The sequence below is a fragment of the Oryctolagus cuniculus genome, chromosome 2 (assembly GCF_964237555.1).
Source record: "Oryctolagus cuniculus chromosome 2, mOryCun1.1, whole genome shotgun sequence".
Taxonomy (NCBI): domain Eukaryota; kingdom Metazoa; phylum Chordata; class Mammalia; order Lagomorpha; family Leporidae; genus Oryctolagus; species Oryctolagus cuniculus.
This window is the reverse complement of record NC_091433.1, coordinates 110,856,945-110,871,598: the sequence shown is the minus strand read 5'-3', so window position 1 is coordinate 110,871,598 and position 14,654 is coordinate 110,856,945. Positions and strand designations below refer to the sequence as shown.

Sequence of the window (14,654 nt, the reverse complement as noted above, 5' to 3'; positions counted from 1 at the left end):
AGTCCCGCCCCCTCCCCGGAGCCGGCCAATCCAGAGTCTTAGGCCTTAGCTCGAGAACGAATCGTGGTGGCGGGGCGGGACTTGCTGCGCCCCGGCGTCACCCGACAGCGCCACGCGAGGGCGTCCGAGACTAAGCGGAGGGCTGAGGGCGGCGGCGTGGTGTTCTGGGCCCTGGGAGTGGGGTCCCGCGGGGCGGACTGGCGGGGCTTTGCCAGGATGCGGAGGCGAGGCGGCTGGGCCCGGCCAGAGTTTTTATGTAACCTTCAGAGGCCTAGCGGGTTTTTTCCCTCACCGCCCTTGTCCACCTGGGCTTCCTCCACGATCCTTCACCCCCTCTTCCCACACCATTGTGGCCGCGCAGTGACCTTTGAAAAAGCACTTTATTTTAAAGGCAGGGAGCTAGGCAAAGGCAGATCTTCCATTGTCTGGTTCGCTCCCCGAACGTCCCCAACGGCCAGGGGTCCGGAAGTCAAGTCTGGGTCTCTCCCGTGGGCAGCAGGGCTCCAGTTATTTGAACCGTCAAGTAATTACTCGCCTCTCAGGGTGCAGATTAGCAGGAAGCTAGAAGCGAAGCGAAGGAGCTCTTCAAACTCAGCCACACCTATGGGATGCCGGCGTCCCAAGTGGCGTCTTAACCCCTGTGCCAAATGCCTAGTCCCCGTGACCTCTTCAAAGGCTCCCTGCAGATGCACCGTGTTACTCCAGCAAGGGGCAGCTGGCCACAACTTGGCCTGCTAGTAGGAGTAGCCCCACAGAAGCCCCAGAGGCAAGGCCAGGGCCTAGGTTTGTGCCCCACCCCTCTCCCCATCACCTCTCCCACCACAGGCACCTGGTTTACCAGATCAGTCTTCATGTATCAACCTCACAGACTGACACCTGTGGACCCGGCACTGGCACTGAGTCGCCAGATGAGCACACACAGGGCAGCCCGTGCCAGCAAGCCTGGGTCAGAGGCTGTGACAGCCACGGGGGACCTCGTTTCCATGTCCTGGACATGGGCTGGACTCTGGCGTGTCTAAAGCCATCGGGAAGGAGTCCAGGCTGGGTCCTGTTGTTTCTCACATCTTGGCCCCAGGCCTCTCCCTCGCTAGGACACCCTGGGTGGCAGCAGCAGCTCCTTCCCGGAGGACCAAAGGCCGGACGGGATCTCTCTTCCCCTAAACTGCTCGGGCGCCCAATCCCTCACGCCAGTGAGCATAACCATGTTCACCGCCTACCCGAGCTTAAAACTGCTTCTAGGAAGTCCCCTCCTTCGGCCCCCTCACTGCCCGGGGTTCTGGGAAGGCAGGCCCCTCCTCCTCCTCCTCCTCTCCCAGTGCCTGGACTTCTCCCTTTGGCCCGAAGCCAAGGCTGGCTCCCAAGGGGCTGCAGCCGTGGTCTGGTTCCCAGCCCTGCTGCCACCACTGTGGGAAAACCCTGGAGGAGTCTGGGCCATGCTCCCTGCAGAGAGGGGCACAGGCTGGCTGGAACCGCAGAAGGGGCACCGCCCAGGGAGCGTGCGTGGGCCCAGGGCAGCCTGGCTCAACCCACACAGAGCCTTGCCTCTTGGTACCTGCAAGACTTTGAGCTCACATGCCTTATCCCCCATTACCGTGAGAGCTTTATTTTCTCCATTTTATTCGTCAATATAAAAATACTCAAATATTTACAACAAATAAATACGTGGGACACAATAAGTTACAGTTAGGGGCCCTCCCCCTAGGGCTGAGAGGATATGCCCACCTTGCCCCTGCACAACCTTCCCCAGCCCTGGATGGGGGGAGGATGAATATAAAATACCACTGAACCCAGGCCAAGAGGGAGGCCCCGCCCACCCCTGCCCCCAAACACACAGGAGGCTCCATCTCCCTCCCCCCACCCTGAAAACATTCACAGCCCTGGGGGCGGGACCAGGCCCACCCCCCTCCCCCCAACGGAGCCCTGCACTCCCCCAAAGGGGTACCGCACCCTGCCCACCCCACCCCCATATGTACAGCACTGCCCCACGCTTGGGACAGGTGGGGGTAAGAGAGGCAATGCGATACGACCCCTTCCCCTTCATAGCTCCAGTGACTCACCAGGGAGACCCCAGGCCAAGGGAAGACTGAACAGAAAGGCTATGCCACATGTGCACGCGTGCACACACACACACATACACACGCACAAACACAAATACGCGCACACACACACACACAACTTGAAACTTCTGCCTTGGAAGGTTTTGGCGGCTGGGGTCCCACATGTCCGTGATCCACAGAGAGGAGGAAGACGCCTCCCATGAGGCCGGTGTCCTGGTGAGCCACACCAAGTGGCAGTGCCCATGCTGAGCGGGTGCCCGTGCCATGTCCCTGAGGTAGCTGGTGCCTGTGCAAAGTAGGAGCTGCGCCTCCCACGTGCCCCCCGCCACTGCGGTGGCGGGGCTGCCCTCATACTGATGACTCCTCGGGGTTGGAGTCGGGCAGGGGCTGGCGCTGCTGCAGTTTGCGTCTCAGTTCGTCGGCGAGTTCCGGCAGGGGGTGCCCAAGGCCTCCCCGGTCCTCCCCTCCCAGTTGTAAGCGCACGTAGCCGTTGGCGTTTGAGTTCCGCCCACCCCCCAGGTGAAGTCGCGTCGGAGAAGGCAGGGGCTGGCCGGGCATGCCAGGAGGAGGAGAGGGGGGCCCACCTCCAGGCTGGCACCGGGCGTGTCCAGGCACTATCTTGAGGGAGCCATCGGAGTAGTAGTAGCCAACCGGATCCCAAAGTTTCTCGTCGGTTTCAGGGCCAGGCCGGAAGGGGGCGCCAGTGGGCTCCTTGGGCAGCTCCAGAGGGTACACCAGGGTCCTCTCGGCGGCCTTGGCACCTTTCTCCAGCTCTTCCCGCAGCCGCCGGCGCAGTGACAAAACGAGGAGCAGGAGCACCAGACACACAGCTCCCAGGGCCACCACGGCCAGCCACACCAGCCCCAGGTTCTCCAAGGGGGCCCGGGCCTCCATGGTCACTGAGGGTCCCACCATGACATCCACAAGGTAGCTTTCAGCAGCCAGCCGCGCCCCCTGCTCCTCCGAAAAGCAGCGGTAGGTGCCGGAGTGGTGGGGCTGGGCAGCCATCACCACCAGGGCCTGGAGTCGGGCATCCGAGAGGAAGAAGCCGGGCTGTTCGGCGGGCAGGTCCCGGCCCCTGAAGGTCCAGTGGGCGTGAGCCAGGTTGGAGGAGAGGCGGCAGGGCAGCACCAGGTCTGTGCCCGCCACCACGGTGATGTTCTTGGGAGTGAGCCTGACTGCAGCGGCAGAAAGAGAAAGGGCAGAGTTAGAGCAGGAAACCCAGGGCCGGGGGGAGAGGAGCGGGACCGCCAGCTCGGAGCCAGGGCCCGGGCCGATGGAAGGGGGCACAGAAAAGCCAGCTCACCTTTCTTACCGCCCCGCTGGTTACAGACGCCTGAGGTGTCCGAGGTGTTCATCTGCTGCAACAGCAGGGATCTGCGGGGGAGCGGGGGACCCGTCAGCAGCCCGGCTCCACCCACCCCTCCTTCCTCTCCCTCCGGGGCCCCACAACGCCAGGAGCCCTCCTCACCCGGAGTGGGCGCCCACGGCCACGCAGCGGCTGGTGTTGGCGTTCCAGGCACAGAAGGGGTCCCGGGCGAGGACACAGTCTGCACAGGAGCGGTACTTGGCGCAGTCTGCCAGGGGCACCTGAACCAGCTGGGAGCGGGACCCAGCGAAGAGGAGCTTCTGCAGGAGAAGAGGGGCTCAGGCCAGGCCAGCGCAGGGGGCACACGAGGACCAGAGGGCGCTACAGCGGGAGCGCTAAGACCCAAAGACTGCACGGAGGGAGGGCTTACTACAAGCCACACGCAACCCTAAGCACCTTACAGACATGACCTTATTAGAAACAGGTGACGGAGCCAAGGCCGAGCAGCATAATCTCACACACACACACACACACACACACACACACACACACACACACACTCTCATACTCTCTCTCTCTCTGCAGGAAATACGTTTTTCTCAAGGCCAAGCAGCTCTCTCAGTAGCAGCAGCATTGCATAAGGTGTTTTGCTCTGTTGCAAGGGTGACTGCCAATCTGCGTGTTTATTCAACCACGCGCTTTCTTTCTGCCATTATTCCATGTTCTAGGGAACAATTTTGAATCACAATGGCCGGTGAAAGGCAAACAAACCCACGATCGATGTTGGGGGGGGGTATGTTGGGGAGGGCAGTGCTGCTGCAAACAAGCCAGGAAGGAGCCCTGCACGAGGGCACATTGAGAGCGCTTTAGGGAGTACGGGCTCCGGGGCAGAGCCCACTGGGGACTGGTGGGAAAGCTGTCCCACTGGTGGGGACTGGATGTCATGTGGGTGCCACCAACAGCTCACAGCCTGGGAGGGGTCAGGTCAACGTGGCACGATAAGCGGAGCCTAAGGGGAACAGTGAGAGCAGCTACTGAGGCCTCCCAGGGACCTGGCTATGGTGGCCCCAGGCAGTGCAGATTCTGTTTGCTTCTAGAAACTCGCCCCAAGCTCAGCGCCCTGTGCTAGGCTGGCCAAGCACACAAGCCAGCCTGGGGAAGGCAGAGACGAGAGGAAGCAAGCCAGGAAGGGGGGAGGGGGCAGGGGACAGTGCGGGTGTGGTGCCTGATTCATTACCTTGCTCTGGGACAGCACCAGGCTCTCCACCGGCTCTTGGTCAAACACCTGCAGTTCCTCGATCATGTGGACCCAGGGCCCCAGGCTCACGGCCTTGAGCAGCCAGCCATCTCCTAGGGAGGCGGAGCATGGAAGGGGTCCGTCAGAGGGCCCGAGGCCCCAGGACAGCCACATCTCCCCGTCCTGGGTGCACCCACGAGCTTACCTGTGCCAATGAACAGCACTATATAGGTGACTCCATCCAGCCCCGCGACCCGGTCGGCCACCACGTGCGTGAAGTTGGTGTTCTTCTTCACCAACAGGGGCCGGCCCCAGCGAGGGCGCACCTGCTCCTCCATCAGCGGGTGCTTCTTGATGAAGTTGAGGGTATTGTCAGGCAGCTCCAGAGAACTGGTGTAGCCATGGCGTCGGTGCCAATTATTGATGCACTGCCCGGGGTAGGGATGTGGGGAGGAGAGCCGTCAGAGGGGTGGGAAGGGCACAGGGGTGAGGGGTTGAGGGCGGGAACCCACCCCTGCCCCAAGGACTCACCGAGCCGGGCCGGGGGCTGGGGACCGGGTCGGTATAGCGGCCCCACTTCTGGGCTTCCTCCCGGTACTCCTTGTAGGGGCCCTCAAACACCTGGTGGATGTCTGCCAGCTGGTACTCGCAGATTGCCGACAGGTCCATGTCGCCCCTGTTGCAGCGAAGACAGGGACCGTAAGGGTCAGGTGTGGCGGCCAGCCCTGGCTCCAGGCACAGAGCAAGGAGATACAGGCAGGAGGACACACTGGCCACTCTGAGATGCCACCTGGGACACACCCTGCCCACCTCCCACAGGGAGCTTCGGAGAGGGACAGGTGCCCGAGTCCTCCCCCACCAGGGGCCTGGTGCAGGCTCTCACACCCACTCCCCGCCTCTAACCCCTGCACCTGCTCCTCCCTCACCCCCCAAGACTCAGGGCCAACAACTCACCATCGTGCCCTAAAAACCCCAAAGAAGGTGGTGTTGTGCCAGGAGGCGCCCTGTAGGGTGTGCGTGGCCTGCAGCTGGTTAAAGTAGAGCTGCCAGTCGGGCGCAGAGCACACCAGCCGCGCCTTCACGAACGTCGTCCACTTCCTCTGCAGGGTCCGCGCTCCCCCCAGGTCGCTCTGGCAGGTGACAAGGGGACAGAGCTGGTCAGCCCTGTGGGGGGGGTGGGAGGATGGCAGAGCACCCCGGAGCCCCTGCCGCGTGACTCGGTACCTTGCAGATGCGGGCCACTCGAGCCACCACCTGCTCAGCATAGCAGTCGTACTCCACGGCCCGCTCTCTGAAGAAGAAGTAGATCTTGTCATCGTCCCCCGTGAAGCTCCCCACGCTCTCAGGGATGTAGGCGGAGCCTACAAAGTGAGGCTCTGCGGGAAGCGGAGCGGGGGTCGGTCAGCGGGACGAGGCGCTGGGCCACCCCCAGCCCCACCCCGCACCAGCGCCTCGGTGGCTCACCGTTGAGCCAGGAGGCCAGGTACTCGGTCTTCATGGTGTGGTGAGGCCCCATGTTACGCAGGATAACAGGCTCCGTGCCCAGGAAGTTGTTTAGGGTGGCCGAGTAGAGCTCCCCATCTGTGAGAGACACAGGGCCGGGCCGGCCACCAGTGAGGCATGCATGGCTGCGCTCTGGCCAACGCGGCCCCACGGTGGGAGCAGGTCCCGGGGACTGGGCCAGCCTGCATCGGGGGCAGCCACTCACCCACTAAGAGGCCAGTGTGGCCCTTGGTTGGGTCGTAAGGACACTTCCCCTTGCCGTCCTCCGGCTCTCTGCGCTCCAGAGTGAAGGTGAGCATGTCCTATGGGCAGGGAGGGGCGTGAGGAGCCGCCCAGGGTGGGGCGGGGGCGGGGGTGGGGGCGGGGCACCCAGGGCAGGGGAGCGGCACTCACTATGTACGTGCACTTGGGCTGGAAGGCATAGGTACCACACACATACAGGTGGGACGCGTTGTAGGGCTGCAGGAAGCGGATGAAGTTGAAGCACTCCGTCTGGGGGGGGAAAGGCATTGGTTAATTAGCGAGAGTCCCGAGGGCCCGCGAGGATGGACTGAGACCAGCACCGGCACGCCTTCCCCAGGCCCAGCACCCACCTGATTGCTCTTTCCTTTCTGGGAACACTCAACCTTCTTCTCAGCCGGGGCCTCCCAGGAGATCTGAGGACGGGGAGCACACATCAGTGGCAGCCCGTGCTAGGCATGTCCCCCGGAAAGCCTGCAGCAGCGATGCGGGGACACGTAGCACACAGGCACAGTCCCCATTCTCCGGGAGCTTCGTCCGCTAGGGGACAGAAGTCCCAAACTGCCCCGTAAGAGGAGAGTGAACTCGCTGGTCCTAAGGAGTGGGTGGAGTGGGAAGCCAAGCAAGACATCCCCGGTGGGGGGGGCAGCTGGGCTGCGGGACAGCCGGAGCGAGCCAAGCCCCTCGGGGTCCTGCCCTCTCCCCCCTACCCCGTGCACCTCCCGCTGCCCCACCTCTCACCACTCCTTGTAGCTCCAGAGCCTCCACGCTGAAGGCAAACAGGACCTCACGGGCCCCCACGTACAGGAGCCCGGTCTGCTCGGTCAGGGTCAGTGTCAGGAAGTCCTGGATCCCCGTCTGCGAGAAGCGCCGCACTACCGTGGCCAGCTCTGTGGGAGCGAGGATGGGGTGGGCGTGAGCAGGGCTGAGGCTGGGCAGGCCTCCCCGGGGCTCCAAGCACTCCCACAACATCTTCCTCTCTCCCTGCAGTCCCGGCTTCCCCACGTGTAAGCCACCCCCGGCAATAAAGGGCACGTGCTGAAGAGCCTTTGGCTCTGCCAGCGCCCCCTGGGCCTCCCTGGCCATCCCCAGCCTGGGAGGCGGCAAATCCGGGCTGGGAGGAGGAAGGAAGGATATTTCAGCCACAGCTTCCGGCCAGAGGAAGCCATCAGACTGATGGCACTCCCTCCCGGGGTCAGTCACACCTCTGGCCTCAGAGCTGGGCACTTGCCCCGCCCCTCAGCTTCCGAGGCTGCTTTTTTCTTTGTTCCGCTGCCCACGGCAGACGGCGGGGTCCAGCAGGGCAGGAGGTACGGCACAGCCATGAGTGCTCCTTGTTTCAGGAAACCTTCATGCCAGCAGGTATCCAGACCCAGGCTGCCAGAGACGCAAGCACAGCTGGCCATTGGGGTGGGCAGGAGGGCCAGGGGGACCAGGAGGAAGTCAGGGCTCGGGAAACCAGAGCTGGCACTGACGCCTGGGGCCTGGGAAGCCTGGCTGCCACTGGGACACACAGAGCACAGTGACGCTCAAGTATCACGTGGTTCAATGCTAGGCCCCAAAGAGCTGCGGATTCGTCCTCAGGATCCCCCAAACCAGCCCTAAGTCAACGGATGCAGACACAGGCCAGCACAGGAGGGCGTCATTAGCGCCAGAGCGGAGCCTCTGGGAGGTGAGCTCATCCCAGGTCCCCAGAGCACAGGGATGATACAAACACCTGACATCACCTCTTCACACAGGTGCGTGTGCACAGGGAGGGCTGTGGGCTTCCCGCTGTGGACCCCACGCGAGCAGGTGCACGCACACGTACACCCCCATCCAGGGCCAGCAGAGGGCAGGAGCACAGGAATCGTGGAGGATCTACCGGGGCTGATAAGGGGGTTCTTGAGCACAGAGGGCTGGGAAAGCTAGCAGGGGCGGGAGGGTATTTGGTTTACACCCGTCCTGGTTCAGTGTTCTCTGTGCGGGCTCCCGGCACCACTAGTGATGGGGAGAGCAGTGCAGGATGGTCTCTGCCCCTTGCATTCTGGGCAGCCAGGTCTGGGGCGGAGTTGGTGAGCTATACCTAGCGCCACCAGCAAGTGTCAGAAGGAGGCGAATTCCAGGTCCTGACCTCAATGACCAGGTCTGGGCCTCTGGGCCACTCCCATTTCCTAGAAAGCTGTGCCACACACACCAGCACCTGGCATCCACGCTGGGGGCAGGGCCTCAGCAGCGCGCACCTGCTCCTGCCGAAAGCAGCCCTCTCCCACCCGCCACTGCTCCTGCGCCTCCCAAGCTCAGGCACTCACCCCCAGAAGGTACTGTCTTCCGGGGCACGAGGTTCCACCACACCTCAGCCCCAATGCCCAGGCCCCACAGCCCTGCTGCCAGCAGCCAGACGGCCCAGTGCGGGGCCATGACACACGCCCCGGCTCTAAGCTCCAGCTCCAGGCCACCTGCCCTGCTGAGGGGAAAGACATGGTCAGAATGACAGGTAGAGAAAAACAAACCAGAACTGGCGGCACCAAGACACAGGGCAGGCCAAGCCAAGACACCTGATCAGGCCTCTCCACTAGTCCTTGGATCACCTCCGGTCCTCTATATGGAAGGGGACCTAGCGCCTCACGCGGGGCTCAGCATCCCCAGCCCCACTTAGACCTGGGGGCAATGGGGTCTCCCTGGGAGGCAGGGGCGGGGCGAGGCTGCTGGGGGCGTGTACAAACACCAAGAGGCCCTATTTGGCCTCCAGGCCCTCACTCCCTCTTTAGCAAGAGAAGTTGTTTAGAAAAATTAAAAGGGATCTCTCTCTCCACAGCCTAAAAGGCTTGAGAGTTGCTTAAAATAAACTCTCGGGCAGCAGGACCAGTATCCACCGCCGCTCCACCGGCGCGAAGACCTAGTTCAGAGAGGCCAACCTCTCAGTGGGGCGGGGGGCATGTGTGGGGCAGGCAGTGGGCAAAGCCTCCCACGAGCACTGGGTGCAGCAGGCTGCCTGCGTGCAGAGGTCCCAGCCCGGCCGGTCCCCTCCCCCAGCGCAGACAATAGCCCGGCAGAGCCCAAAACCCCGTTCCACATCAGCAGGGCCGGGAGCCGAAGGGGCCCAGCTTCCCGAGGCCCCTTTGTTGCCCAAGAGGGAGGCAGGAAGTGGGTGGGATGGGCGTGGAAATGACCCGGGCCTCATCCTGTTCCTCGCACCGCCTCTTAGGAGACACCAGCCCATGGGCTGAGGGGTGGCGGGTCAGGAGCCCGCTGCGTTCTAATCAGCGATCTCCCCGCGGCGCTGGCCGGTGGGGCGGGGAGGGCCAGGGGGTGGGGAACACGAGGGGTTCCTCTCGGATCGCGGGGGACACACCGCCACCACGGCCGGCGCCTGCGGCACTCCCCCGGGGTCTCACGAACCTTCCCAACTCCCGGACTGCGCCCCGGGGACCCCGGCCTGGGCAGGCCAACGGGACTGATTTCCACTGCTCCAGCCCTCCCGTGCCGGGGACACAGATCCAGAGGCTGGGGACCTGCTCACCCCAAAACAAAGGGTCCCCGACAAGACCCCCGTCCCGGGTCCCCCACCCCACCCCGAGTTCTCCCCTCCCCCCGCTCCGGGGATTTGAATGCAAACAAAGCGGCGCTGGGAGCGTGGCGGAGCCCGGCCTGCGGACGCCCCCTGTCGGCCCAGAACCCCAGCGCGGGAAGGGTGGGGGGCTGGGGCTGCGATCGCCCCCGACCTGCCCCTCCAGTGCACCTCCGACCCTGCCTCTGCCGCTTACCCCAGGCTCGGGCTGGATCCCGCGGCGCGCTCCTTCCAAGGACCCGCCCGCGCAGCGGCGCCCCCACCCCCAGCTCCTCCCAGGGCGGGGGAAACGGGTAGCCAGAGGCGGTAGGGGGTGGAAGGGTGCGGGGTCCAGGCGGCGCGCACCGCACCACTGCCCACCCCGAGCTGCCGCCCGTGGACGGCAGCGCTCTAGCCGGGGACAGGGTGGCCGACGGGGGCCGGGGGCCTGGCTTTCCGGGACGACCCACCTCCCCAGCGGAACGGGCGGGCGGGGGGCCGCGGCAGGGAAATTCGATCCCACAACATCGGCCTTGGTCCAAGCCCGCCCCAAACTTTCCGTCGGGGGTGGGGGAGCCGGGGGGCAATTCGGGAGCCTGGCGAGGATCCCGGCCGCCAGCCGAACGACACAAGGGGACCCCCACTCCCCCGATCCCGCTTTCACCAACCGGCCAACCCCTCCGGCCCCCTGGGGGGCTGCGTGCACCATTCGCCCCGCTCCCGAGCTCGCTCCAGGCAGCCCGCCGCGCGCGCAGGGAGGTGCTCGGACGCACAGCTGTCTCCGCGCCCCCGGCCCCTGCCCGAGCAGGGGGACAAAGCGGCGGCCCCGGGGCCCCACGGCTCCAGCCCGGCGCAAGCCTGGCCTCACTCACCTCTTGCGCGCAGCTCAAATCCCTGGGCGCCGCCCTCGCGCTCTGCTCCGACCGCGGCCCGCCCCTAGCCCGCGCCGCCGTCCGCCCGCGCGCGGCCGCCAGCCCTCCTCGCAGCCCCTCTGCCACCGCCCCTCCGTCCCCGCTCGGTCCGCGCGCAGAGCTCGGGCTACCCTCGCCACCGCGGCGGGCGCCGGCTCTTTCTCCACCACCGCCTGCGCTCTCCGCCCCCTCCTCCCTGACGTCAGGCGGGGGGGGGGCGAGCGCAGGCCGGGGGCGGGACGCAAAGGCCCGCCCTGGATGGGGCTGCCACCCTCCTGGTCGCCCGCCCTCGCCGTGGGGGCTAGGACCCCCAGTGCCCGGCCTCTCCGTGCCGGGCAGTCGCCGTGTGCGCCTTGGCGCCCGGACGGGGGTGGGACGGGGAGGAACACCGGGCATTGCCACGGCGGGCAGGGGGGGATCGGACTCACCGGATCTTTCCCAAGTGTCCCCCGAAGACTTACGGTGGGGTTCGGAGTGGCGCTCCAGTGACAAGCATTAAACAGCAGAACCGGTTCGGGGCGAACGTGACTCCAAATTCTGCCTCTTTCCTGGGTCCCCCACGGCCCCACTGGCCCCTGCCCTCAGGCAACAATGGGCTTGGCCAGCCAGGAAGACCCCCCTCCCCCCAGTCGCCGGAGACACTCAACTACTTATTTCTTAGGTTCCAGGCAGAGCCTTCCCCCAGGAAATGACTCCTCCTGGTGGCACTGGAAGGCTGCTTAACAAGTGGCAGGAGCCCTGATGTTCCGATGAAAGCAGCCACCTCCAGACCGGCCTGCCTCGCCCCCAGCTGCTCTTCCAAGCAAGCCGTCCTCCTCCCTGCCAGCTGGGCAGGTGGACAGAGGAACCTCAGGGCAGCCGCCCCAAGGGCACCTGGAGGCAGATGCCAGCCCCTGGCTCGGGCAGAAGGGGCTGGGGTCGGGGAGAGAGGGGAGCTTCCACTTTAAGCCAGGGTGCAGCAGTCCTGGAGGGAAGGAACGCTTTAGTCCCCGGCAGCAGGTCTGGATTATAAATCAGTTGGACAGCAGCTTTTGTTCTGGGTTAAAACTTGGCATCTGAAAAGTGGAGACCAGAAGAGCAGTGGAGATAATTGAGAAAAGCGGCCAGTTTGGTTTCAGTAACAATTGAGTCTTTGCTGGTCACACATAAAGGCCCCTTCTCCCGCGCTGGCCAAAGCCACATTTCCCAGCTCCTTCCCAGTAGGAGGAAAAAAAAAAAAAAAAAAGCTGTGGCCTTGGAGATGCTGGAGATAGGGGCAGGCGGGTGAGCCTCACCACGGGGCAGGGTGGGACAGGCTCCCTGCAGCAGAGCCTGCCATGTGTCTCAACACCAGCACAGAGCTTGACTCTGCAACCTGCCTCAGGGACCTTCTTCTCCTTCCTCCCTCATGGCCACCCCCTAGCGAGTAGCGATAGTGTGTCTCTGGTGTTATAGACAAAATGAGTCTCAAAAGGTGGAGCGGTGGGTCCAAAGGCTCGTTATGTGCAAAGTGGCAGTGTCCGCGATCAGGGCTTGGAACTCCCAATTCTGTCTTCCCACGCAGTCACCAGATAGCCCCACAAAGCTCCCGTCCCTGTTTTTCCTCACTTCCGAGCCTCGGCCCCAGCCTCCAGGTGTGAGGGCTACCAGGCAGCAGAGACCTGAGCCCTCTGGCCCCGTGTCTCCAGGATGGCCCAGTGGAAAGTTTCAAAAGGCGATCTGGTTTCAGCAGCGGAGACTGCCTTCTTCTGTCCCTCGGTGGCAGGTGTTTGGGATCCCCGAAGCCAGGGATGGAGGCAGAGAGAAGCCTCCTCCAGCTCAGAGCCTGCAGGAGCCCCCCCCTCCAGGTCTCCTCCAAGCTGAGGCTCCAGCCGCCCCCTTCTCCCCACCTCCATGCATTTCCTGCTGGGTTCTGTTCATTCCCAGCGCTGGCCCTTTTCCGTGGGTGGCTGGGCAGAAGATAAAGTTTCCTGTAGGACTGCTTGTTCATGATTCATACTTTTAATAAAAGCGCAAACTGGTAGAAAAATGAGTATTCCTGGGTCTTCCATTAAGAAAAAAAAAGATACCAAGGCCAGAAAAAAAAAGTGCCTGTGCAGTCTCTTTGGGGTCTGCCTGGCATTCCGCCCACCAGCCTTGTGCCCGACATACCTTCCTACTCGCCCCTTGTATTCAACTGCTTGTGGCCAATTCAGGGGAAGAGACGCGCTAAACGCCTCCTGGAGCTAAGATTTGAGATGGCGATTCACTGGCAGCTCAGGCCAGCCCCCCACCCCACCCTCAGGTGGCCCAGGAGTCCACCTAAAAAAAGCGAGTGTCCCCTGCCCCCTTCTTGTACGTTAGGCCTGGTACCCAGCCCTGGAGCTGCCCGCCTGCCTGCCCACCCGCTCTCCCAAGGCAGCTCCCTGGCAGGAGGGAGCCCAGGTGCACACTGGGGTCTCTGGTTAACGCTCCCTGGGCCATTCCCATAGCAGCCAGGAGCTGCTGTCAGCCAGCAAGCGCACAGATGGGGAAATGACAAGACTTGGGCCAACCACCCTTCAGGGAGGGACCGTTCCAAGGGCCTGGGGACCGAGGTGAATGGGGACATAGGAAAAGGACTTCCTCTCCCTACTTCCTCTAAAGGGAGAGTTATCAAAGCTGTCCACCTGGGAAGCCTTTCCCTTCCCGGCCCCTCCCAGCCACCATCACCAAAAGGAAGCAGGAAAACATCGGTCATCACAGCCCCGGATGCTGCTTTTCCAGTGGCTTCCATCAGGATATCCCCCACTTTTTCCCAGGGGCTTGGGGATCTAGAAAGGTCGAAGACCTGCAGGGCAAGTGGTAAAGTTGCCAGCACCACTGGGGACAGACTGGCCTTGTGAAGGCTGAATTTAAAGATTTTTAAATGTTCTATTATTTATTTAAAATAAAAAGAGAGACAGACACACAAAGAGAGAGCTTCCATCTGTTCCCCAAATGCTTACAACAGCCTGGGCTGGGTCAGGCCAAATCCTGGAGCCTGAACTCAGTCCAGATCTCCCATGCGGATGGCAGGGACCCAAATACTGGGCCATCACCTGCTGCCTTCCAGGGTCAGAGCAGCAGGAAGCTGGGATCGGAAGTGGAGCCAGGCACTCTGCTATGGGATGCAGGTGTCTCAAGGGATGTCTTAATGGCTGTCCCAAATGCCTGCCCACCAGCCCAGTTTTTAGATGATCTGGTCAGCTCCCAGCCAGTCTCAGAGAGGGCCCATTACATGCCCCAGGGGACAGCGTGCACCCTTGGGTGACCTCCCACGGTGCACCTCTGCTCAGGTTTCAGCCAGGGCTGTGGAGCGCCTGAGCCGTCACCGACACCTCCTCTCCCCTCGGTGTCTGTTTCTCTCTTGGGGATGAGTGCGTTTCGGGAACAAGCAGCCAGGGCTGGGGAGCAGGGCTCCCCATGTCTGCCCTGATGGCCAGCTGGGTCCCTTTCTCAGCACCAGGTAGGGGCGGCATCGAGAACTGGAAACTCCCTGGTTCAGACTCTCAGGATCGCCTCTCTGCCCTTGGCAGTGAGAACAAAGAAGGGAAATTTCAAAGGTGATTTCCAGGTTTCTGAGGATTGACTGTCAGGATGTGTGGTGGCACAGCAGGGGCATCCCTGAGGGCGGGCGAAGGTGGCTGGCTCCCTGGAGTCCCCTTACTCAGGGGGCGGCCTGAGGCCCACGTAACGCTGCTGGGGCCTGCGGCCGGGTGGTGGGTTCCCAGCCAAGGACGCAGGCGACGCAGCCAGGAACAGAAACCAGAACTCTCCATCAAGTCGCCTGGGCATCCAAGTCTCGCTGGCCCTGAATGGGTTTCTTCCACCTCTCGTTTGGCAAAGGCTGCAGGGCAGAAAAGGTGGCCCGTGTGGTGCCCTGCGCTGC

At 63.3% G+C, this 14,654-nt stretch overlaps 1 protein-coding gene across 6 annotated transcripts; it reads right to left on the bottom strand.

Moving 5' to 3' along the window:
• Window positions 1-361: 361 nt before the first annotated feature.
• On the bottom strand, window positions 362-10,886 carry SEMA4C (semaphorin 4C). Of its 6 annotated transcripts, none has more exons than XM_051835801.2 (15): window positions 8,638-8,789; window positions 7,088-7,236; window positions 6,700-6,762; window positions 6,500-6,598; window positions 6,312-6,408; window positions 6,068-6,184; window positions 5,828-5,979; window positions 5,558-5,733; window positions 5,135-5,279; window positions 4,809-5,031; window positions 4,604-4,716; window positions 3,529-3,686; window positions 3,364-3,434; window positions 2,642-3,235; window positions 362-561 (listed from the first exon to the last, which is right to left on the bottom strand). In XM_051835801.2, exons 1-15 carry the CDS (start codon window positions 8,744-8,746, stop codon window positions 551-553), a joined length of 2,277 nt encoding a protein of 758 aa, XP_051691761.2. In that variant the 5' UTR covers window positions 8,747-8,789; the 3' UTR covers window positions 362-550. The 6 variants fall into 6 exon arrangements, with proteins under 6 accessions (XP_051691761.2, XP_069924866.1, XP_051691751.2 ...); XM_070068765.1 differs by lacking the exon at window positions 362-561 and adding an exon at window positions 10,748-10,886 and having other exon boundaries at window positions 1,601-3,235; window positions 8,638-8,792; XM_051835791.2 differs by lacking the exon at window positions 362-561 and adding an exon at window positions 10,748-10,883 and having other exon boundaries at window positions 1,601-3,235.
• Between the last annotated feature and the right edge of the window lie 3,768 nt (window positions 10,887-14,654).